The sequence below is a fragment of the Sphaeramia orbicularis genome, chromosome 24 (assembly GCF_902148855.1).
Source record: "Sphaeramia orbicularis chromosome 24, fSphaOr1.1, whole genome shotgun sequence".
Classification (NCBI taxonomy): Eukaryota; Metazoa; Chordata; class Actinopteri; order Kurtiformes; family Apogonidae; genus Sphaeramia; species Sphaeramia orbicularis.
In genome coordinates, this window is record NC_043979.1 from 16125334 (window position 1) to 16150533 (window position 25200).

Consider the following 25200-nt stretch of genomic DNA (forward strand, 5'->3'; position numbering starts at 1 on the left):
TTTGGTGTGACAAGTGCATTCAGCAAATTACACACTCTTTGATGTTTGCTTTCCTGATTACTCATATGGGCAAAAGTTTGTGAAAAGGTATGGATAATAGTGTTAGGTATGATTATGACATCAATATACGTTTGGTTTCAAAACAATTGACGTAGTGCCTGCTGAGAAAAAACAACTAAATGTTCATTGTAAATTTTGCTTCCCCACCCTGTAAATATATACTAGTGCTGTCAAACGATTAAAATTTTTAATGAGATTAATCACAGGGTTGCTGTGGATTAATTTCAATTAATCACAATTAAATATCATTCATTTTTAATCTATATTAATTGAGTTTAATTTTGCATGAAGAAACAGGCTCAAGAAAGAAGGGAATATATATGCACTTAACGTGTTTATTAACCCTTTCATGCATGAATTATGAGAACCTTAGTCAATATTTTTTTCTGGAGTGTTTTTATTCCTCTTTAGGCATTAAAAAAAAATGCATTTTTTTTTTTTTTATGAACCTATTTTTCGTGGCGTCACAAAAATGTCTGCTCAGCTGGACGCCATGTATTTAAGTTCTGAAGCAAAGAAACGCGTATTTAAAACTCATCATCAGAAAGTGATATACTGTGTGAAAACTATGAAATAAAAACATTTTTAATGCCGCTAATTGCTAAATTGCATTTTATCATACTATAATATTAGTTATTACTCATTTTATGGAGATAATATCCTCCTGAGACCCAGGAATTTGACAATTGTAGCTTTTTTTACACTAAAAAATTGTCTTGATTGGAAACTGCATAATGCAACCATTTATTCAGATACATTTTTAAAATAATTTTTATTTATTGATTGATTTTTTAATGGAATGTCCTTTGCAATGGACAGCATTTAAGTTAAACTGTTAAACTTTTGTCCCCTATAGAGGACACAATGCATTGCTGGGTTTCAGGAGGATATGCAAAATAAATAAATAACTAAATAAAATAACTTGTTTGTTAATTACAGTCTAACAATAATTAGCAATTGATTTACACTAAAACATGCTAATGCAGATCAGGTTTACGACGAACAGCAAAGTTACAGCAAGGGTCTGAATGTCAGTGTATTATTATGGGATGGTGCATAAGTGTCCACTGTGTTGGCTGATATGGAACTAAAACAACAAAACCCATGAATATACAAGAGAACAGCTGGAGAATAACTGTCCACTGGAGTGACCACTATGCCTGAAAGGGCTAAACACCTTCAACATTTTCAACAAAACAACTGTAAACAACTGTTCTGTCTTGGGGTTTTTTTTTTGTCCTTGTATTTTCATCCAGAGGGCCAACGTACAGTTCAGGGTCTTCCATCTCTACGGGTTGGTTCTGCTGTCAGTCACTACTGGATCAACTGTTCATTTATTCATGTGTGACGGTTACTCTACTGGGACAAACTGCCCCAAAAGCGTCGGCAGAGATGTTCAGAGTCATTCTGTGTTGCAGATGGGTTAATTGCCTTAAGATTTTTAATAAGATTAATCATGATGATGGATTAATCCACGTTAAAGTGTGACAGCCCTAATACATATTTCTCTCTCTCTCTATACTTGAATGGATTCAAGTATAATCAATGCTGAATATTCTGATTCTGATATATGTATAATTAATCATTTATCTTGTAGTTTTTGTATATTGCCTATATTTTTCAGCATTTTGTGTGATATTTTTATACAGCCTATTTGCACTTTGAGTATTTGCTGCTGCAGATTTTCATTGTTCCTGTAACGGTGGCAGTAAAGAGCTGTTCTATTCTATTCTATTCTATTCTGTTCTATTCTATTCTAGTCTAGTCTAGTCTAGTCTATTCTTTTTTTTTTTAAATTCTTTGTTTGTTTGGAAAAGCACAATTTACAAAACTTCTGTTACATGCACAGTTCAATTTCTACACATCACATAAAAAATGCTTATCCAAGATTTTTTGTCATATAAAGAACTTTTAAAGTAAATAAAGAAAAGTGGGCTGGAAGAGAGGGCTTACTCCATTACTTCAATGAAAAGACAAGACTCTATAAGGTGTGACTGTTTATATCACTCTAAATAGAAATGTTTCACATGTAAAAGTATTCACATCACCGATGTATTCATTTCACATCCATAACAAATTTAATATAGTTTGTCCATTTTGACCACATAGTGAAAAAAGATTCCTTTTGACCCTTAAAACAAAATGTCAACTTCTCCAGAATGTAAATGTCCTGTACGATGTCCACCCATTCTTCTGTTGTGGGTGCTTCAGGCTTTAACCATTTTCTAGTGATAGTCTTTTTACTCGCTATTCTATTCTATTCTATTCTATTCTATTCTATTCTATTCTATTCTATTCTATTCTATTCTATATCCAATCACCTGTACCTGTACGTACTGATGTGGTTATAAAACTGCAGACTTTAACCCTCTCACCTCCAGCAGGACAACGATGTGAGGATGTCGGACCATCTGATGAATCCGAGGCTCTCTCTTCATGTTCTTTAGCACATATGAATCCTGTCGGGCTTTCTTCTTGTCAATCACTTTAATCGCCACCTAAATGTACACAAACACCTTTTAAGCACAATTCAGCCCAAAGCGGTCATCAAATGAACACTTCCACACTCTCACGCTTGGAGGTAGTTGACATAAACACAGACGCTCCATTAGTTGTGGGTTCAGAGGCTCAACAGGCTTTTCAACACCAATTATTAGAAAGATCAGATCATTGTTGTTTTGACTTTTTTTTTCCTTTGGTGCTGGAGATTTAACCTAATGTGCAATGTAAATACTTACTGCAAGTTTTACCGAAGCACAAAGTACAATATAATCAGCTCTACTATTTCAATAATGTGCAAAGAGGTGAGATTTACTGATGAAAACAATGGACAAAAAGTACATCCAGTTAATTAAATATGGACGGTCTGCACTGTATAATATGCACATTTTATCTTATCTTATCTTATCTCATCTCATCTCATCTCATCTCATCTCATCTCATCTCATCTCATCTTATCTTATCTTATCTTATCTTATCTTATCTTATCTTATCTTATCTTATCTTATCTTATCTTATCTTATCTTAAGATGTTATATTTTTGTGATTCATCTTACTTAGTTGCTGTCTTGTATTTACAGCATGGCTATAAATTATGGTTCATTGCTTCTAAAACAAACAGGGTTACTTCAAAAGAAACAACAAAAAAAAACCTGTGCAATTTTAGGTGAAATCAATCTGAGGCTTAAGCACTTTTCTGAAAAGTTGACGTCCTGGATATGAATACAAAAAACCTATTCCTAAAAAACCATAGCCCAAAGTAATGAGTGTTTGCATGTTTGCTCCCTTTAGACCTTGTATCTGCACAGGGTAACAGGGGTTAAGAGGAGCAAACACCCCCACAGATGAGTTTGGCTATCACCATGACAACCATGTCAAGTACATATGAGAAGAGGTCAGGGACTCGGTGACTGATGAAAGTTAAATATACATCTACACACACATGCACACTGTCACATGGGCTGACTGCACTGCACAGCAGAATAGAACAGAATAGAATAGAATAGAATAGAAGAGAATAGAAGAGAAGAGAAGAGAAGAGAATAGAATAGAAGAGAAGAGAAGAGAAGAGAAGAGAAGAGAAGAGAAGAGAAGAGAAGAGAAGAGAAGAGAAGAGAAGAGAAGAGAAGAGAAGAGAAAAGAACAGAATAGAACAGAATAGAATAGAATAGAAAAGAATAGAAGAGAAGAACAGAAGAGAAGAGAAGAGAAGAGAGTAGAATAGAACAGAACAGAAGAATAGAATAGAAGAGAACAGAACAGAACAGATAGAATAGAATAAAATAGAATAGAATAGAATAGAATAGAAGAGAAGAGAATAAAATAGAAGAGAAGAGAAGAGAAAAGAACAGAATAGAAAAGAATAGAAGAGAAGAGAGTAGAATAGAACAGAACAGAATAGAAGAATAGAATAGAATAGAAGAGAAGAGAATAGAAGAGAACAGAATAGAATAGAATAGAATAGAATAGAAGAACAGAAGAGAAGAGAGCAGAATAGAATAGAATAGAACAGACAGAATAGAATAGAATAGAATAGAATAGAATAGAACAGACAGAATAGAATAGAATAGAATAGAATAGAATAGAATAGAACAGACAGAATAGAATAGAATAGAATAGAATAGAATAGAATAGAATAGAATAGAATAGATTTTTATTGTCACTATCACAGGAACAATGAAAATCAGTTCTGTTAAGCAGCAAAAACACTTAAACAACACAAAAAAGACTGTACACAAATATCACCCAAAATACTAAAGAAAAATGTAGGCATGTGTAAAAAGCTACAGAATAAAATATTACATATACATATGCTACTTAAATACTACTAAAACTACTGAAATATAAAAAAGCTACAATGGACGAGCACAACTGCTACAGGAAAAACAATGAAAATCCATTTTTTTCCGCAAAATCATGAAAAAGCCAAACATAAATCCTAGTTGTGACCTCATGATGATGTTTAATGCCATACTTGTCTTTGTGTTTGAATATGATGAGCTGAGGCAGGAGTTGTGTTCTTGTAAAATCCCTCTGACAGTCCTGGTTATGTATACACAACACAGACACATCTGTAATTACTTTATTTCATAACAACAATAATAACAGGCCACAGACTTGGACAGACTCTAAGTGACTGTAATTAGCATTTAAAGTGTCTGTGCCACTAGTTAGAACCATGTCATCATAATCCTATGTGTGTGATCTGCGTCTTCACCCGTGGGCTGCTCCACCCTCAGAATGTGTCACTCCACACACACACACATACGCACACACACACTCTTCCATCTACGTCTATGATCAGATGGGGCAGCACTGACCTTCTCCCCCGTGCTGATGTGCAGCCCCTCCATCACTTTGGCAAATGAGCCCTTGTTGATCATCTTCCCCACTAAGTAGGATCCCACACGTTTGGAGTGGGGGAAGCTCCGCAGCAGCTCCCTGGGGACCTTCAGAGAGGGCAGGGGCAGCCGATCCCGGGCTTCCCATTGGGACACGCCGCGCTCCCCTTCGCCCCCTCCCTCTGCTACCATGTCCTCCGGAGCGGGCTTCACTGAGGCAGCTGGCATCCCGGATGGGGCCCGGGCCCCATGTGGCCGCTTCACACACACACAGTCAAACCCAAAAACAGGATAGTTCACATACTAACTTAAAAAAAACACACAGTGGTTGATTGAGGAAAACAAAACGCAGCAGGTGTGTGTCCTCAGATGCAGATTTTTACAATCCTTCCACTGTCAGGTAGTTTTGTCTACGTCCACAGAGGCTAGGAGAAGATTCCACTCCACTTTTCTCCGGTTGTTCCTTTAGAAAACGCTCCGGTGCCATTAAAATGTCCCTGTTCTAATTCAGTTGTGCAGTGCGTACCGGCTTCCTCCTCCTTGTGTCACTCTGTCTCTCTCTGCCGGTTAGTGGATGATTAACTGTTGTGTTCTCAGGTCAGCTCCAATGATGAGGAGGACATTCTACACCGTAATTACCCCCCCTTACCCACACTAAGGTACACATATACTCACACAGTTACACAGTAACCATTCAAACTCACTGCTTCCAAGACTCTAAGACTAAGACTATTTACCTTTCTCACTGATAGACTCATTCCCTTTACTCTGAAACACTGAACAGGTTTTATGACTCTCTAACATGGGCTTGTTAAAGTGGACAGGTAATATAGTTTTCAATGAACTGTTTTAACCCTTACAAACCTACAAGTATTTTTGATGACTTCTAAATTTATAACCTTTCCCACTGATTTGTACTAATTTATATTAGATAGATAGATAGATAGATAGATAGATAGATAGATAGATAGATAGATAGATAGATAGATAGATAGATAGATAGATAGATAGATAGATAGATAGATAGATAGATAGATAGATAGATAGATAGATAGATAGATAGATAGATAGATAGATAGATAGATAGATAGATAGATAGATAGATAGATAGATAGATAGATAGATAGATAGATAGATAGATACTTTATTGATCCCCGGGGGGAAATTCAATATCCTTTGCATTTTGCTGTTTTCAGTGAAAATCTAGTATTTTTCTATATTTAATTTACTGACCATGTAGACGTTCATAAAAACTCAGTGTAAAGTTTAAGGTCGTTACATAAAAAAGAAAGGAAAATTGTAAGAAAAATGACTTTTTTCAGCAAAATATGTCATTAACTAAACAGAAAAAAACAGTGTCTACAACCAACAACTTTCATTTGTAAAATTACAAGGGTTTTATTGGTGATCAAATGTGACCAATAGCATCGACTGATTTAAGATGTTAAATAATGTTTGACCCACTAGTCCTATCAGTACATTGGAATAATTCAGGTAAAATGCAATTTTCTCAGCTTTTTATTGGCACCAGATAGGTCTTTATTGGATGTTCCGAGGACAAAGTCACATTCTGTAACATGCATTCATCAATAAAACCCATGTAGTTTGACAAATGATTGTGTGGATGCTTGGTTTTATGTTCAGTTAAGGATATATTTTGCTGAAAAAGACACTTTTCCCTCATTTTTTTCCCTGTTTTGATATAATAATATTAGAATTTACTCTGAGGTTTTATGGACATCTACACTGTCAGTAAATTAAACATTGGAAAATACCTGATTTTCACTAAAAAATACAAAGTGCAAAGGACAATATCATAAAATAAGGTGATAAGTCACTGAGGAAACGTTAAATGTAGAGAAAATGCATTGGAAGTCGCCTAAGGAATACTTCCAGGCTTTAAAGTGTAAAGAAATATGACAGTGTTTTCATGTTCACTGCAGAGTCTCTGAACGTCCAAATGGTTCACATCTGCTGACACTGAAAAGCTGAGAAACTGCATTTTATTGAAATTATTTCAATGTATTGATAAAAGTAGAGGTTCAAAAGTTATTAAACATTTTATATAAATAGATGCTTCTGGTTACCGGCAGATTAAGTAACTTTTAAACAAAAAAATATGACACGTTTTTCTGATATCCACCTCTTAAAAGTGAGTAAAGTGTTAAAATATAGTAAAATATAATAAAATATAATCATAATGCCTGAAACTGCAATTATTTAATTTGTGATCAACCAAGGAGTAGGTGAAACACAAATATAATGTTAAAATTTTTAGAAGACGTTTCAATATTTTTTCTGTCTTACTACATACATACCATACACATGAAATATGAGTATCTGTAAAGTTAAAATAAATCTACCTACACTCCCACCCCAAAATAAAAATTAGACGGCTCTTAAAAAAGATATCAACTATGGTTCTATGCTAATTGATTATTTATCCACATCCTCTCTGTTATTAAAAGAAAATACTGACAATTTTGACTCAGAATTGTAATTTTGTTGTGCATGAGAGCAAAGTGTCAGCCTTTTAGTCATTTAGTCGGTAAGTGAATTCTGTTTCTTCTCGGTCATAAATAATAATAATAATAATAATAATAATAATAATAATAATAATAATAATAATAATAATAATAATAATAATAATAATGTTTATTCATATAACACTTATTACAGAGTGCTTTACCATAAAATCAGAAGTAAAATACACAGTAAAAAATGCAGTGTCAAAATTTCAGAGTCAAGCTATTTTAACCTAGATAGAGTATTTATAGCTCTATGGAGAGTAAACCAGCTCTAACAGTAGAGTTAAAAGTCAGTGTAAAGTTGTGCACAGATGCAGTGTAAAATTCAACTCTACAGAGTGATGATTAATGCCAGTCTGCTGCATTGCATTGTGGGTACTGGACATTTTACTCATTGTGTTCTATTTTATGTGCAGGGGTTCAAGGGGGGTTTGTGTTAATGTTTATTTGGGTTAATATATCTGTTTTACAACGTTTATTGGCCTTTTTATGTTTAGTTTTTAGCTCTGCCAAGGAGGTTAGGTTTTTGCCAGCGTTGGTTTGACTGTCTGTCTGTGTGCAAGATAACTCAAAAAGTTATGGACGGATTTGGATGAAAATTTCAGGAAATGTTGATACTGGCACAAGGAACAAATGATTAAATTTTGGTGGTGATCGGGGGGGGGGGGGGGCACTGATCTGCCTTGGTGGAGGTCTGCGCTCTTCGAGTACTTTTCTAGTTTATTGTGACCCCATTAGTCAAACCTGTAGGCAGAACAATGCCGAACCTGACTGTCGTTATGAAGTGTACAGTGTATTGTACATGGGGAGAACAGAACTTTTTCAAAGGCAAAGCATGATCTAAGGTGACTGAAACTCTTAGAGCTAACTTATGCCCTTGATAACCCCACCTTAGGGACCCCTACAATTCTACATTAATTCAATATTTGCGTAGGGTGCAAACTGATGAAGAAAAATACACTGCAGAGAAATAACTATTAAACCATTACAGAGTCATTTTTAAACTATATTTGGAGTAAAATAGCTCTGCAAAGTGTAATCATATAACTCTTAATAGTGAGAAAACACCACAGTGTTAAATATTTTTACACATTTCATTGTTCATTACCTCCGCCAAGGAGGTTATGTTTTTGCCGGCACTGGTCTGTCTGTCTGTTTGTGTGCAACATAACTCAAAAAGTTATGGATGGATTTGGATGAAAATTTCAGGAAATGTTGATACTGACACAAGGAACAAATGTAAAAAATTTGGTGGTCATCGGGGGGACGGTGGCACTGATCTGCCTTGGCGGAGTTCTGCACTCTCCAAGTGCTTTTCTAGTTTTGACACAGAATTGAGTAGAATTAACTCTGAAAATTTGACACTGGCCATAGAGTACATTTTACTCTAATTTTGATGTTATCTGAAACAGAGTTAAATTCAACTGTCTGAGAGTTAAATTGACACTCTGTTTTTGACTGTGTACATAAGCAAAAAACACACAGGCCTTAAAACATAAAAGCAAATTGTCATAAAACCCACACCTCAGTAAAAGTCCGTCTACATAAGAAGGTCTTCAGCTGCTTTTTAAAACACTCAGCAGAGTTTTAAGTGTAAAGTGACAGTGAATTAGAAAAAAAAAAAAAAAAAAAGTAAAGTGACAGTGACCATGCATTCCATAGTCTGGGGGCCACTGCTTGACAGGCTCGACCCCCTCTAAATAAATACCGTACAGTGGGCTTTTCCTGTCATCACAAACTATTTTACATTTATTGCAAAACATGTCCGGACCAGATTTCAACAAAAACCTTAACCTTAACTTAACTTGCATTAATAATACTCCTTTCACAACTGCAGGCTTTGATACTGAGCTCTGTGGGGGTATTATGCTTTGTTTCCCCACAGAGGTCAAAGGTCAGGGTCAACAACAGATCAGCACCCCTACAGCTGAAGGGTGTTGTGTGTCTTTCACAACGACGCATCAGCTCGGAGGATGACTGCTATAGCCATATCTGTTCACGCTAACTCAAAATCAGTTGTTTTCACGTGAACGGCGTCTTCATTCGATGACGCTCTGTTCTTTAAGGCGCTCACGTGGTCCTGATAACATGATACTGACCTGCGCGTCGCTATAGATGGACATGGTAATGAATGGAAAGCAGCGGCGAGGTTTTGTGTTAATGAGCGGTGACCTTTACCGAAGCATGTCTTTTCGACTGCGTTGTGTATTAATGCGTGTGCAGGACAGACGTATGTGTGTGCGTGTGTGTGTCAGGGTCAGATTGCAGTGATGCTGCTCGATTCTTCCTCACTCAGCTGATGAAAGGAGGGATAGAGCCTTATATCCGCCATGTAACCCAATATACTCACACACCCAAACACACACACACACAACCTTACACAACCTTTAATGGAGCGACTGTTGTAACCAAGTGAAGCTCCTCATGTTACCTTATTTTGCTTTAAACTTGTTGATACAGTATAATCCGAGTTGGCGTTCAAAGGCAGCACATTGTTGCAGCAGCCATGACAGTTTTCCTCTCTCTCATGTGTCCTCAGGCGCCATTAAACTTTATGAAATCACAATCAAAACACTTTGTAAAGCATTTTTCTCCTTGCAGGAGGCTCCATGCCAGCATACAAAAACATTTTTTATTAGACGCAATCAGCAACTCTGTGCAATATTGACCAACTCAGATCCAAACTGTCCAACTCCCAATAAAGACGTATAAATATAAAACTCTCCCACACTGAGAACTGGTGTCAACAGTTTTTCCAGAATATTCTGAAATGAGCCACAAAACACAGAAGTAGTATATCATTAGTGGTTTGACATCAGAAGAATCCAAAAATCATGTGAAAACACAAACCAACCAATTTCATGAAAATCATTAATCCATTTTTTTTTTTTTTTTTTTTTTAACTAATCCCGTTTTAAATGTTAATCTTCTTCTTTGCCATCGTATGGGCTCGAACACCAGGAGCCCTACACTTCATAAACAGGTCTTAGGACCCTGGCGTGTGTGTGGGACAAGGTGTTAACACACACTCCCTAATGCCACGGGAGGGTGTCAAGCTGTATTTGGCTCTGCACTTGAGGGACATGAAAGATGGAAGGAAAGAAAGAAAAGAGAAGAGAATAAAGTGTGGCAGAAGGAGGAAGTGTCTATGCATCCATGCCCGAGAAAACGGCGGGTGACGGACAGGAAGTGGGTGAAAAACTCCCACCTATATACAGAGACAGGATGAGTGAGAAGGAGAGAAACCCAGCTTCACAACTGAAAAACAAATGTGAATTAATAAGACCTCAAGAGGCTTATTATATAACCTCAGCACTGCCATGCTTAAATGTTTTGCAGAGGGTTTTTTTTTTTTCTTCTCGATGTGTGTGTGTTTCCGTGGTTCAGAAAAGGTCATTCTCACTGCCAGAGACCACAGTCTATTTGTGTGTGTGTTTCAGTGCATGTACACATAATGAAAGTGTCCTTCTGAAACCTCTGTGATACATATTTTTACACTTGTGTTTACGTTTTTAACATTGTCTATCTTTGCATAAACGTGCATACAGTATAATTATGCTGCATACAAACTGGTGTGTGTGTGTGTGTGTGTGTGTGTGTGTGTGTGTTGCGTTGGTGCAGAGGAATGCTGGCTTGCCTGTAGGACTTGGCGAGCTTCTCGGCGGTCACATTAAATGAGAAGAGAAACCCCCTTCTGCTTCCTGCCTGTAATAAATGGATCCCCAGCAACCATTAAGGCATATTTTAACACCAAATAACTCCCCCAAACCACACTAGAACAGACGACCCCCACCCTCTCACATCTCTTTCACTCTCTCTGTCTTCTACTCTTTTTTTTTTCTCTTTTATTTCTCCTTCTATCCTCTTTTACGCAAAAAAAGGAGAACCGAGTAAATGCATAAAGAAGGCCTTCTCGGTTGATGTACTTTACAGTCAAACTTTGTGGCCTGTAAGAGATTTTAATGAGTTATAACACTTGACGATCTCAGAATAAGGAACATTTACGTTCTCTCTTCTAACAGTTCTGCAAAATCTGTACGTGTTAAGCGCCTAATTGCAATTTACTGTCCGATTATAACATTATGCTGTAGTACGTTATGTACGTGATGCCATATGAGGAGAACAAGGCCTTAAACTCAGGGCTTTAAAGGACAAAATATGTTTTTAATGTGACTTCGGTTACTGACATAGCAACCATCATGAAAACCTTTGCATGTAACTGTATAAAATGTGTTAAATACAAAGTAATGAGATCTTTGCAAAACCTTTATTATCAAGGTTCCATCACATTTTCACAGCCACTTATGCATCTCCACCCCAACATACCTGTGATATAATTCCCATAACCGTTCACATCCTGTAAGTATATTCACAAAAGTGTGCTGTTTCAATCAATAGCGATTTTTTTTTTTCATTTTCTAATTGCTGATTATTTTCATATTCACTTTAACCACAGGCAGTCATTACAACGCTTTATCACAGCATGAGCTTCACAGGCCTTTCAGATGACAAAGAGCGGCCCTGGCTTTGAAGCATCAGGGAAATCTGAAACGACTAATGCAGAGTTAAACTGTATAATCTACTAACTGTTAAACGCTAAAGCAAGTTTCAGTTATTTACAGACATGCACCTACATTCACACATACAACCAAGACTATTCTTCATTTTAAAAGGAAATCTCCTCAGTTTCTTCGTTTAAATAGTCTAACCTTTTGCGGTTTGACAGATGTTTTTTTCTACGATTTTCCACAGTTGTTCATAATGTCATGGCTTTTCATGAAGATTACGCATCAAGATTGTTTAGTCTTTGTTTGAATTAACAACTCAGATCTACATTTATTTACCAAGAGTTAAAGTATGTTGTGAATAGGGATGTAACGATTATCGGTATAACGATAAACCGCGGTAAAATTGCCGACAGTTAGTATTACCGTTTAAATTCTAACTGTCATGACAACCGTGTTTGATTACCGCACTTTTATGGGAAAAAACGCCGATGTAAAGATGTGCTTTTATGTCAAATATTTGACATAAATTTGACATATTTGTATATACCTAATATTTGGAACCAATATTCACTTTAAAAGTCTCTGAAAAGGTTCGTTAAGCATCTTTGTTATTTATGCAATAAAGTATATACATTTTTCAAAATTTTTATATTTTTGTGTTTTCTGGCCTTTTCTGTTTTTATAGTAGGCTAAAGTGAAAAAAATAATAGACAGATCATATAAATGAAGTTGTGCTGACAAAAAAAAAGATACCAAACATGGGTATAGAAAACATTTGTTTATGTAGTATATAAAGGCAAAATCAAAAGTACTGAAAAACGGACAAAAAAGGCTCAGACCACTAAAGGTTAGTATTTTTATGTTTCTGCCAACAGAAGGTACATTGTGCCAATTTTTTTTTTTTTTTTCCAAAATACAACTTGGTTAAATTATTTCAGTGTGTGTGTTAGTACTTTTGAACATTTTGAGCACAATTTCAATAATACCGCAATAATAATGATAATCGTGATAATTTTGGTCACAATAACCGCAATATGAAATTTTCATATCGTTACATCCCTAGTTGTGAAGCTGTTAAACTGATTTTCCGGCTGTGTTATGATGGTTTACACAGCAGCCTTTGTTCAGAGCAGACAGACATCAGTCAGTGGACCTGTCTCTGGTGTCCACTTCCACTGTGCCTGTCTGCCCTCCAGTGGACACAGCAGACTGATGCAAAGCCTCTGCAAATCCAAGAGTTCACTACAGGAAAGAATTAGTCAACACACGCATAAAAGATCAATGTATGGCTTTTTAACATTCCTCTATTTACCTCAAAGATCACAAACTGAGGCAGTCCTGGTGATGTGTTTCATTTTTAGATAACGTAATATTAAACCATTAGAGAACCATTTCTTGACCCCCCACATTAGTACTGATCTCCATGCCTTATTCAGCTGCTTTATAAGATGCAAATCCAACCTTCTACATCCATAACACAAAGCAGAAATACGTATGGAACAAGTTAATATCATTTGTGTAAGAGATGAATGGGAATACAAGTAATTATTAACTGAAGTAAACAATGTAACCCAAGGGAAAGTGAGTCGCTTTGTCACATATTAACTCCTGCAATGCAATAAATAGTTGCTATTAATAGAGTAGCCGAGTGAGAAGACACATAGGTGAACTTAAAGCAGTGTTTTTCAACCTTGGGGTTGGGACCCCATGTGGGGTCGCCTGGAATTCAAATGGGGTCACCTGAAATTTCTAGTAATTAATAAGAATTTTTTAAAAATTACTAATAAAAAATATATGGTGAGTTGAGAAAAACACTCCCAATACATAAAAGACAAACTGTGAAGCTGAAACTGAAGCACTGTGGTTCTGTTTATCTGTCAAATGTTCATTGTGGTCAGTTTCAGATGCTGCAGCTCTTTCATAATTCATAGTTTGAGTTCTTGTTTGTTCAGTATTAATTGTCAGCCTTGTAAATCCAAGCTGGACTGACTGTACATATCCTGACCAAGGAAAATAAAATTGTCACTTTGTGCAGTAATCTACACCTGGCTTTTCTGCCTCGGTCCATAATAATATACATTATATAGACTAAATGTCGTCTAAAAGTCCATTCAGCAACTGTAGGAATATGGTGGCACAACATAGTGTATGCAAAGTTAACCAAAACACAATATTTCTCATTTTCTTGTGACTACACACTAATTAAAACATAAATATATCAGTATTATACAGCATTTAATTTCTGTAATAAGAACCTCCTAAATCAGGGGTAACAAACAAATCATTTTAGTTCAGGGGCCACATACAGCCTAATATGATGTCAATATAAATAATCTGATAAGAACTTATAAAAAATGTCAACTCCAAAGTTTTTTTCTATGTTTTTGAGTGAAAAAAGTCAAATTCTGTGATGAAAATGTTTACATCTATGAACTGTACTTGAACACAACATGAACAAATATGAACAACCTGAAAAATGAGTGCAATTTTAACAATATTACACCATAGTTTATCATTTTTATCACAACTTACAGATCACAGTGGATCTTCAAATACACAAAACATTCAGAAACAGGCAGAATATTAGTACAATTCCACATACTAGTCTGTAAATTTAAACATTTTTGTGTAATTTTACTTTTTTTTTTTTTTTTTTTTTTACACTAAAACAAAGACAAAAATTTGCTTTTTTCATTATTTATACACTAACCTCCTCATTCCCACCACTAGGACAAAGCACCGGACCTTGGGGGACCAAGCCTTTGCTGCAGCCCCCCCCACCCTATGGAACTCACTCCCACAAAACATCAGCAACTCAGACTCAATACAAAACTTCAAATTACTACTCCAAACTCACCTGTTCAAACTTGCATTTTCTTGAGCCTCTTTCATTTCTCTCTGTTCTTTTTGTTTTGATTGTTTGTGAAGTGTCTTAGAGTGTCCAAAAAAGCGCTATATAAATGTGATGTATTATTACAGGGTGGGGAAGCAAAATTTACAATATTTTGAGGCAGGGATCGAAAGACAGTGTATGACCAGTTAGTTTATTGAAAGTCATGAGAATTTATTTGCCACAAGAAAATTGACATAATAGGAAATGTTTTTATTCTATGTGTCCTCCTTCTTTCTCAATAACTGCCTTCACACGCTTCCTGAAACTTCTGCAAGTGTTCCTCAAATATTCGGGTGACAACTTCTCCCATTCTTCTTTAATAGTATCTTCCAGACTTTCTTGTAATAGTTTTGCTCATAGTCATTCTCTTCTTTCCATTATAAACAGTCTTTATGGACACTCCAACTATTTTTGAAATCTCCTTTGGTGTGACGAGTGCATTCAGCAAATCACACACTCTTTGACGTTTGCTTTCCTGATTACTCATATGGGCAAAAGTTTCTGAAAAGGTATGGATAATAGTCTTAGGTATGATTATGACATCAATATATGTTTGGTTTCAAAACAACTGACGTAGTGCCTGCTGAGAAAAAACAACTAAATGTTCATTGTAAATTTTGCTTCCCCACTCTATATATATTTATTATTATAATGATAGTATTCTACAGGTCTGACCCACTTTAGATTGAACTAACCTAAAATAATTTTAACATCCTTGATTGCTAATTTTGTCAGTGTAATTTTTACATTTCCCACATTCATCCCGCAGGCCGGATTGGACCCTTTGGTGGGCCGGATTTGGCCCCCAGGCCGCATGTTTGACACCTGTGTCCAAAATCTTACATACTCGACCTCTAAAGGGAACAACAAAGAAGGAAAATAACTGATAAAAACAAAAAAAAATAGCAGAGTGGAAATCTTGTTAGTGTCCAGTTGAGTTCATATGTTTTCAATTAGTTGATATTATTCTGATTTTTCTCTCCAGGACTGGACTTTGTTGTGATGATGTCATTGTCTGCTCCTGCACCATTACACTACTGATCTGGTTTGTCATTAGGAACAGTGTTTTGGACGGCTGTCAATTGCTGATGACTTCATTCGTGGCTGCGGCCGTGACGACGTGTCCCCATCAGTCAGTGCCACCCGCCGTCACTTCGCCGTGTCATCAGTCAGCGCCTGCATGTTGCCGCGGTCTAAACCTCTGGTGTTTTGTGGTCTGTGTGTACGCGACGCTGATTGGAAATGGATTCTCCATGGTTTCTAAACAGACAAACAGCACAATGAACTCTAGTATTGTTAAGCCCTGTGTCATCCACATTATTCACTGTAAAAGCAGAACCAAACTCCCTTCTTTCAAACCTTCACCGCTTCCCACAGAAACATTTCAATGAGATCAGGTTGCTTTAGCACTGAACTGAACCAGAAATGTGGCTGAATTACTTCTCTGGACAGTTGGGGGAAGTGTGTTTTGTGAAAGATGCACGTGCCAAGAAAAACTGAAATGAAGAAAGGGCAAAAAAATTAAATAACACTAGTAGCATGCTTTGATTTAATGCTTTCTTAGATCCTGTGCTCACATCTACACAAAGAAAGTGTGGGGTGTTGACATATCGGTTCAACTTGCTGCATCAATTTAGAACGTTTTAAATGCAGACGAGCTATGAAATGTGTTGAGAAAGCAGAGATGTAATCTATAAAAGTAAAGGCAAACTACCGAGATAAATCTCATATTTCTGGAAAATCTGAAACTGTAAAATGTCATCTACATCACAGTTTCACGAGTTTCACTGGCTGCGAAGTGAGTCCTGGAGGCTCAAAGACTCACATACACATATAATACACGAACATGAAAAATGTCTTTCCCAGAGCCTCAGTCTATCACACTCTGCTAATCCCACACAATCCTGACCAAACCTAAAAAAGGGAGTTTATGTCACGGGTGGTTTAGAGGTTTTCTACTGTCAACAAAACACTGACAGGAGAGAAAGGGAACGAGAAAAGGGAGCAGGGTAAAAAAAAAAAAAAGAAAGAGAAAGCATGAAAAAGATCCCACCCGTTTGAGTTAAGAGGCTGAAAAACGGAGCATTTAAACAGTAAAAGAAAAAAAAAAAGAAGTGCACTCTGCTGTCGCTAATGTGGACCGTGTGTCTGTGCAGATGTGTGTCCGTATGTTTTTGTGCATGCACGTGCGTGTCTATGTGAGTGTATGCATGTGCAGATGTGCATTAGTGTGTATGTGTGTGTGTGTGTGCTGGAGCTGCCCGCTGTGCCGCTCCCAAATTGAAATGTGAAAGAAACGTGTTGGAAGGTGATGACAAGAGTGAAGTGAACCAGTCGTTTCCTGAAAGGCCAGGCCAGATGTGTCGCACACAGAGCCTCAGAAATCTGCAGCACATTTCTGTTTAATAACCAGGATATTTAACCAGGGGAGGCGGGAAGACGGGGGTAGGAACTGAGGGTGTGTGTGTTTTTTTGTTTTTCTTTTTTTTTTTTGTGAATGTGGGTTTACCTGTTTGCACAAATGTGTGTGTTCTGTGTTTATATTTGCTGTGTGTGTGTGTGTGTGTGAGGTGGTTGTGAAGTGTGGTTTATAACTTTTATTGGAGTTTCTGAGACTTGCAGCCCTCCACAAAGTGAAGGACAGAGAGGAGGAGCGAGACAACAGAAGGAAAGACGCCTTACAGCCTGATGGCCACACCTCCGATCAACACTCAGGACACACACACACACACACACACACACACACACACACACACACAAACGCACACACACAAACGCACACACACTGTACTCAACTACTGACCACAATGCCTGCCACTTCCTTCAGGAGCAAGCCCTGGCGCCTAGAATAACAAAGAAAATATTCAGCTTCATACCGTCTGATGTCTTAATATTTCCAACCCTTCTGTTCTCATATATGCATGATTCATGGATTATTACTTAGAAATACAATCAGATCCTTTTCCATGGATCCTCCAGTCGGTTCACTAAAGCTTTTAGGGAAGTAACTGCAGGAGGAAATAATGCTCGGGTGCCACAGCTGGGCACAGATCATCAGCCCAATCTAAACACAACAGGACAGCGCTGTATTTCAAACCCCAGTTCAAGCTTCTTGGGCGTATAATTCAGCTTTACGCAGTGATTGTTTTGTTTTCATTGCATCTTAGCCACACCGCTGACAGCCAGGGTCAGTGGTGGAAGAATTACACTGTATTCTTATACTACATCCTGAAAGAACCACACTGTACAAAAGCTCGACATTAGAAAAATATTATAGGCAGGGATTTGTTACTGGTATTATTTGTTATAGGTATTATTTGTGCGAACATGGTATACGATATTTTGTTCATGCTTTCTTTTCTTTTATTCATCATTTCATAGGTCTTATGTATTTCATTGTTTTTTTTTTGTAGTTTTGTTTTATTTTTCTCTCTCTCTTCTGCCCAGTTTACTCAGTTCTGGTTGTAGTTATTGTTACCATTATACAGGGTGGGGAAGCAAAATTTACAATATTTTGAGGCAGGGATTGAAAGACAGTGTATGACCAATTAGTTTATTGAAAGTCATGAGAATTTATTTGCCACAAGAAAATTGACATAATAGAAAATGTTTTTATTCTATGTGTCCTCCTTCTTTCTCAATAACTGCCTTCACACGCTTCCTGAAACTTGCGCAAGTGTTCCTCAAATATTCGGGTGACAACTTCTCCCATTCTTCTTTAATAGTATCTTCCAGACTTTCTCCTAATAGTTTTGCTCATAGTCATTCTCTTCTTTCCATTATAAACAGTCTTTATGGACACTCCAACTATTTTTGAAATCTCCTTTGGTGTGATGAGTGCATTCGGCAAATCACACACTCTTTGACGTTTGCTTTCCTGATTACTCATATGGGCAAAAGTTTCTGAAAAGGTATGGATAATAGTGTTAGGTATGATTATGACATCAATATATGTTTGGTTTCAAAACAATTGACGTAGTGCCTGCTGAGAAAAAACTAAATACTCATTGTAAATTTTGCTTCCCCACCCTGTAATTGTCTCCATGGTTGTTATTGTTTGTATTGTTGATACTTTCTTGTGAGGATCTTCGCCACCTTCTTCTCTCTTGTTCTCTCCCCTTCTTCTACCCCGGCCCCATGTCAGGTCCGGCATCGAAATGTCGTTCAACAAAACTCATAATAAACAGTAGAATTTCAAAGGGCGCTTCATATGCTTTATGAAGTTACCCTTGGCAAAGCAAATTTGTTCAGCAACAAAAGGAACCAGACTACCATTCTGCTGTTAGGACGCTGGACAAGACAAGTAGGAAAAAAAAAAAAAAAAAAAGTAGTGTGAGATACTCCCTGATAAAAATGTCCAAATAAAAGAGGATATACAAGCAAAGGTGTCAGAAAAATGGGCAATGATGACTGGGAGTACAGTTGGTGTGGGCTGCTGCCTTATCGGTACAGACAGCTGCCTAAGCCCATAAAAAAAAAAAAAAAAAATTTAAAAAAAATTAAAAAATATTATAGGCAAAATGCATTAATAGCATGAAATGTAAAAGTAGCCACTGTGTCGTGTTTTATACACAACATGGTAAAAAAAAACAAAAAAAAAAAAAACACATAATCTGATATTTAATCTTTAACCCTTTCATGCATACTGGTCACTACAGTAGACAGTTCTTCTCCAGCTGTTCTCTTGTATGTTCATGGGTTTTGTTGTTTTAGTTCCATATCAGCCAACACAGTGGACACTTATGCACCATCCCATAATACACTGACACTCATACAATTACTGTAACTTTATGTTCTTGATAAACCTAATCTGCAGTGACATGTTTGAGTGTAAATCAATTGCTAATTATTATAAGACTGTAATTAACAGTTTTCCGAAACAAAAAGGTCTATTTTTTATATTATCTCCATGAGGTGGGTAAGTACTAGTATTAGACTATGTTAAGAGGTGAGAAAATATCAGATTAGCTGCATGAAAAATGCTTTTGTTTCATAGTTTTCACACAGTTTATTACTTTCTGATATTGTGTTTTAAATACATGTTTCTTCGCTTCAAAAATTAAACAGGTGGTGTCCAAATGAGTGGACATTTTTGTAACTCCATGAAAAATAGGTTCATTAAAAAAAAATCAATGTCATTGTTTTTTTCCACGCCTAAAAGGGAATAAAAACACTCAAGAAAAAAATCTTGACTAAGGTTCTCATAATTCATGCATGAAAGGGTTCATTTGATTGTGACACACTTTGTTTTGAGAAGTTTACGCGAAGTCATAATCTTTATTTCTATCATTTTTTAAACACATTGCTGAACCCCCAGATCCTAACACTGCACCCACAGGCTTGTACTGTAGGCACTAGGCATGATGGGTAATCACTCCATCCACCCCTATGCACCCGTCAATCTGGACTCATCAGACCATATGACCTTTTTCCACTGAAACACAGACTAATCTTTATTCTCTAGTGACGGTTATTTAACCAGCACTTTTGTACAATTTTTCTCTTTTTTAACTCATTTGTACGGTGGCCGACAAGGGCCAAATACACTGCAACGGCCTAATGCATCTGAGTTAGAGAAAGCAGCTGCAAGTACAGAAACGATGCAGATTCATAAACTCAAACACAAGTCTATAAAAGAGGTACAAAAAGAGGAACGTGGAGCAAATGGAAAAATGTGCCGCAAGACACAAAAACACATGTGTAATCATCAAATGATCTGCAAATAAAGAAACGATTCAAACCAAGAAAACATCTGCAAACGAAAAACGCTGCATAACCAACTAGAAAAGCACTCTGAGAGCGCAGACCTCCGCCAAGGCAGATCAGTGCACCCCCCCACCCCCACCCCCCCCAATCACCACCAAAATTTAATCATTTGTTCCTTGTGCCAGTATCAACATTTCCTGAAATTTTCATCCAAATCTGTCCATAACTTTTTGAAAGATCCGGATCAGTCTTTGCCATTTGATAGAACACCCCATTGTAAATCCCTGAGTCAAACTGCATGAGATTTGCACAATTCCCCCATATTGTGATTTCCACCATAAATATTAGTCCCATATTTATTTTACCTATATTTTAAGATTCCTTGACCATGAAAACATACCATTAGCAACTGGATTCATAATTATATCCTTATTAGATCAGTAGTTATTCACGAAAATCACATTTCTCGTAATGGCGGTTTTCTTCTGGATCTAGCTCCTTAAGTATTAAAGCTACATGAAATCCGGTGGCATACTCCTGATGCGGAACTGACTGAGCTACACGATGGGGCTTGTCAGAAATTTCTACCTTTAATATTAAAGGCACTGTAGGCCAAAAAGTAAGGGCACCCCTATTTTTTATATAAATTGAGATAAAATCCGCCTTCTGGATCAGATCCGGATCAGCCTTTGAAATGTGATAGAGGACCCCATTGTCAATTCCTGAGTTAAATTTCATGAGTTTTGGTCAATAATTAAGCGAGATATTGGGAAACAAAAATTTTGGCGCCATTTACCACAATGTTAACGAAAATTTAAAAGTGATCCAGAATCCAGGATTTCTTCCGGATCACCCCCAAATCATTTCTTCCTTATCCCATTTCCAACAAACCCTGAAAATTTCATCAAAATCTGTCCATAACTTTTTGAGTTATGTTGCACACTAACGGACAGACAAACAAACAAACCCTGGCAAAAACATAACCTCCTTGGCGGAGGTAATCAGTACAGCAGAAGTGCTCCAAACCTGTAGGGGGCGCTGTCAGTAGAACAGTTCAATGCAGAGACACACAGGATGAAGAGAGAAACGGAGAACAGCTGACTGACAGTGTTTCAAACTACAGTGGGAACAAATTGAAGTCACGGTGTAGCGCAATAATGTAACTTTTATTTGATTCTATTTGACACTAGTCTGTTGTCTATAAACGCTGCCCTCTACAGGTTTGGAGCACTTCTGTTGTAGTGACTGGTTATGCAGCGTTTTTCGTTTGCAGATGTTTTGTAGGTTTGAATCGTTTCTTTATTTGCAGATAATCTGATGATTATGCATTTGCTTTTGTTTCTTGCAGCACATTTTTTTATTTGCACCACTTTCCTTTTTTTGTACCTCTTTTATAGACTTGTGTTTGAGTTTATGAATTTGCATCGTTTCTGTACTTGCAGCTGTTTTCTCTAATTTGGACGCATTAGGTCATTGCAATGTGTTTGGCCCTTGTCGGCCACCGTACAAATGAGAAAAAAAGAGAAAAATTGTACAAAAGTGCTGGTTAAATAACCGTCCCTAGAGAATAAAGATTAGCCTGTGGAAAAAGGTCATGTGGTCTGATGAGTCCAGACTGACCCTGTTCCAGAATGATGGGTGCATGGGGGTGGATGGAGTGATTACCCATCATGCCTAGTGCCTACAGTACAAGCCTGTGGGTGCAGTGTTAGGATCTGGGGGTTCAGCAATGTGTTTAACCCTTTCATGCATATTGGTCACTACAGTGGACAACTATTCTAGAGATTTTTTTTTTATTTTTTTTATTGTTATTACCTTTTTATTTTTAAATGAATTTTTTAAACATTTTTTTTTTATTATTTATTTTTCATAAGAAATTTTTCAATCGCATTGTTTTTTTCATGATTAAAGAGAAATGAAAACACTCAGGGAAAAAAATCTGCTCATAATTTGTGCATGAAAGGGTTAAAAAATGATAGAAATAAAGGTTGTGACTTCTCGTAAACTTCTCAAAAAAAAAGTGTGTCATAATGAAACTAAAGATTAAATATCAGATTATGTTTTTTTGTTGTTGTTTTTTCCCATGTTGTGTGTGTATATATATATATATATATATATATATATATATATATATATATATATATATATATATATATATATATATATATAACAGTAAAACACAATGACACAGTGGCAACTTTTACATTTCATACTGTTAATACATTTTGCCTGTAATATTTTTCTAATGTCGAGCTTTTGTATAGTGTGGTTCTTTCAGGATGTAGTATAAGAATACCGTGTAATTCTTCCAGCACTGACCCTGGCTGTCAGCGGTGTGTTTGGCCCTTGTTGGCCACCGTACATTTGTGGATAACTTTGACTGTGTTGCAGATGGTGGATTGAATTTGTGACTGTTTGACAGAGGAACGAGAAGCTACTCATTCCATCAGTCAGGGTAAAAGAACATATTGCAGCTGAAAAATATTAATCACATCTGAACTATTGAATCCAGGTGGTTGCTTTTTTTTTTTTTTTTTTGGCCCAGACAGCATATAATATTTAGGCCATTCATACTTGTTTAAGGCTGAGCTCATTTAAAGTACAACCTATATTATTGTGTAGTCTAATTTACAGTAACGCATCATATTTGAGCATTCCATAAGACTATCATCATCATCCTGCGAGAAACTAAATCTGTTTGCATGAGCTCTGAAAAATAGGCCTTTTTTCAGCTTTGAAAATCTGAGAAGGTTCATAAAGAGTTTATTAAGACTACAAGGGAGGACCATTTATTTATTTAAGTTAATACTGTTGAATGAGTTTGTTCTACTTGGATATAGGCCTATTTTGTTCATTATTCTGGCTTGAAGTCTACGGACAGGAGTGAGTATTTAAAATGTTATTATGTTAAATTATTTGATGAGAATGGGGGTGGGATTAAATAAATTTTTCTTCTTCCCACTCCTTTTCGAGGGTAGATGAATGATTTTGGAATTTTGAAATTGCATGTATTCTGTAAATGCTCAAAATAAACAAATTAAAAAAAAAAAAAAAAAAAAAAGAGGACCATTTACTCAACTGAGTGATGAACACTTCATCCTTTCAGATTAACATTTAAAAGCAACACATTTGGACTTTTGCTGGACAAGAAGGAGATAAAACTGTAAATTGAAAAGAACCTAAAGCTGTACATTTTCCTCTGACAGAATAAATGCAGACCTGCATAAATTGGAAATACCACAATAACAAATAATCAGATTTGTACTTACATAAAAGCAAATTCTATAGTTGACATCCGTGTTTATTGTTGGATGCTGAAACCATAACTATGACAACAACTTTTGGTTTTATAAACATGTTCTTAAAATGTGCTCATAATTTTTTTCAGAATAAAGTGTAAAACCACAACTAAACTAATGAGATAAAATCAAATATTATCTGTATATCAGTCAATAATGGCTGGTTTTAATGAATCCTGTGTAAGTTCAACCAAATGTAAGTGAACTTCTCTTTATCAAGTGAATGCATGAGGTCTGTATGTTGGAGAGAAAACATGGCACCTCTGTATACAGAGGCTTAAACAAACACAGACCTGCTGCATATGTTAGTGAAGCTCAGTTCTGAAACGTTGACTTCAACAGTGATCATTTGTTTCTTTTCTTTTATTGGTTTGTTTAAAAGGGACATTGTACATTAATTCACATTGCTGTGAATGCACCAGAGTGACTTTCATCTTTTTCACAAAACTCTAGTCTTTGACTTTAACTGTATATTACTAAAACTAAAACTAAAATATCATGATATAATACTATAATGGAAAACAAACAAGACCATGACATAAAAAAACTCAAATGAAACTAATGACACAGTTAATCACTGAACTGAAGAAAAAAAAAAAATTAAAAATGCATATATTGTAGCACATAATTTAATGAGTTTTTAAGGAGAAGCAAGAATTTACTAAAAAAAAAACAAAAAACACCCCTAACCAAACAGCATCAACAAAATAGACTAATGTCATACACGAAGTCCAGTTCATTACATTTTGTATTTTACCATTTAAAGTGATCATTACCTAAAATACTGTATTGAATAAATAAACAGAACTGAAATCATACTCCAAATAAGACATGATGATTATTATTGTGGACAATGTTGTGATTTAAGTCTATACTTCTTTGGTTATCGAAGAAAAAACACAGATTACATATTTCTGTTGAATTTGGAAACATATATTGATGATGAAATTTCTAAAAAAAAATAAATAAAGTGACCTTTATTTTTTCATTCTTTTACAAGGATCACCTCAATTTCTTTGTCACTGAATCTGAAATATCACATAAAACACAACCTTAAAGTGGACGACTGGATAATATTAGTGTGGTTTATTTTCTTCGCACCTTTGGCAATATATGGCATAATAATACTCTATAATATATGGAGTTAACAGGTTGCTGGATGTCTTGATTTGCTTCTTGGAGAGACGTCATTCGCTAGATTTTTTTCAAGATGGCGGCGCCCTGCAGGTGTCAAAGTGAAAACCAATGAAGTATAATCATGCACTCTAATAAATCCAAGTCAATAACAAGCAGGGTGCGATTTGTTGGGGGGGGTGGGGGATATTAACCCCCCCCCCCTTCTGGTTTTTATATCCCTACTTCTGC

The 25200-nt window shown here is 36.2% G+C and overlaps 1 protein-coding gene across 1 annotated transcript in view; it reads right to left on the bottom strand.

Annotated features, from left to right (window-relative positions):
• Positions 1–5129, bottom strand: part of LOC115415615 (hormonally up-regulated neu tumor-associated kinase homolog A) — a 30805-nt gene extending 25676 nt beyond the window's left edge. The window contains exons 1-2 of the mRNA XM_030129256.1: positions 4881–5129; positions 2436–2558 (exon numbers count right to left, since the gene is read on the bottom strand). Of these exons, the coding sequence (XP_029985116.1) occupies positions 2436–2558; positions 4881–5129 (372 nt within the window). The remainder of the gene's footprint in view (positions 1–2435; positions 2559–4880) is intronic.
• Positions 5130–25200: the final 20071 nt, after the last annotated feature.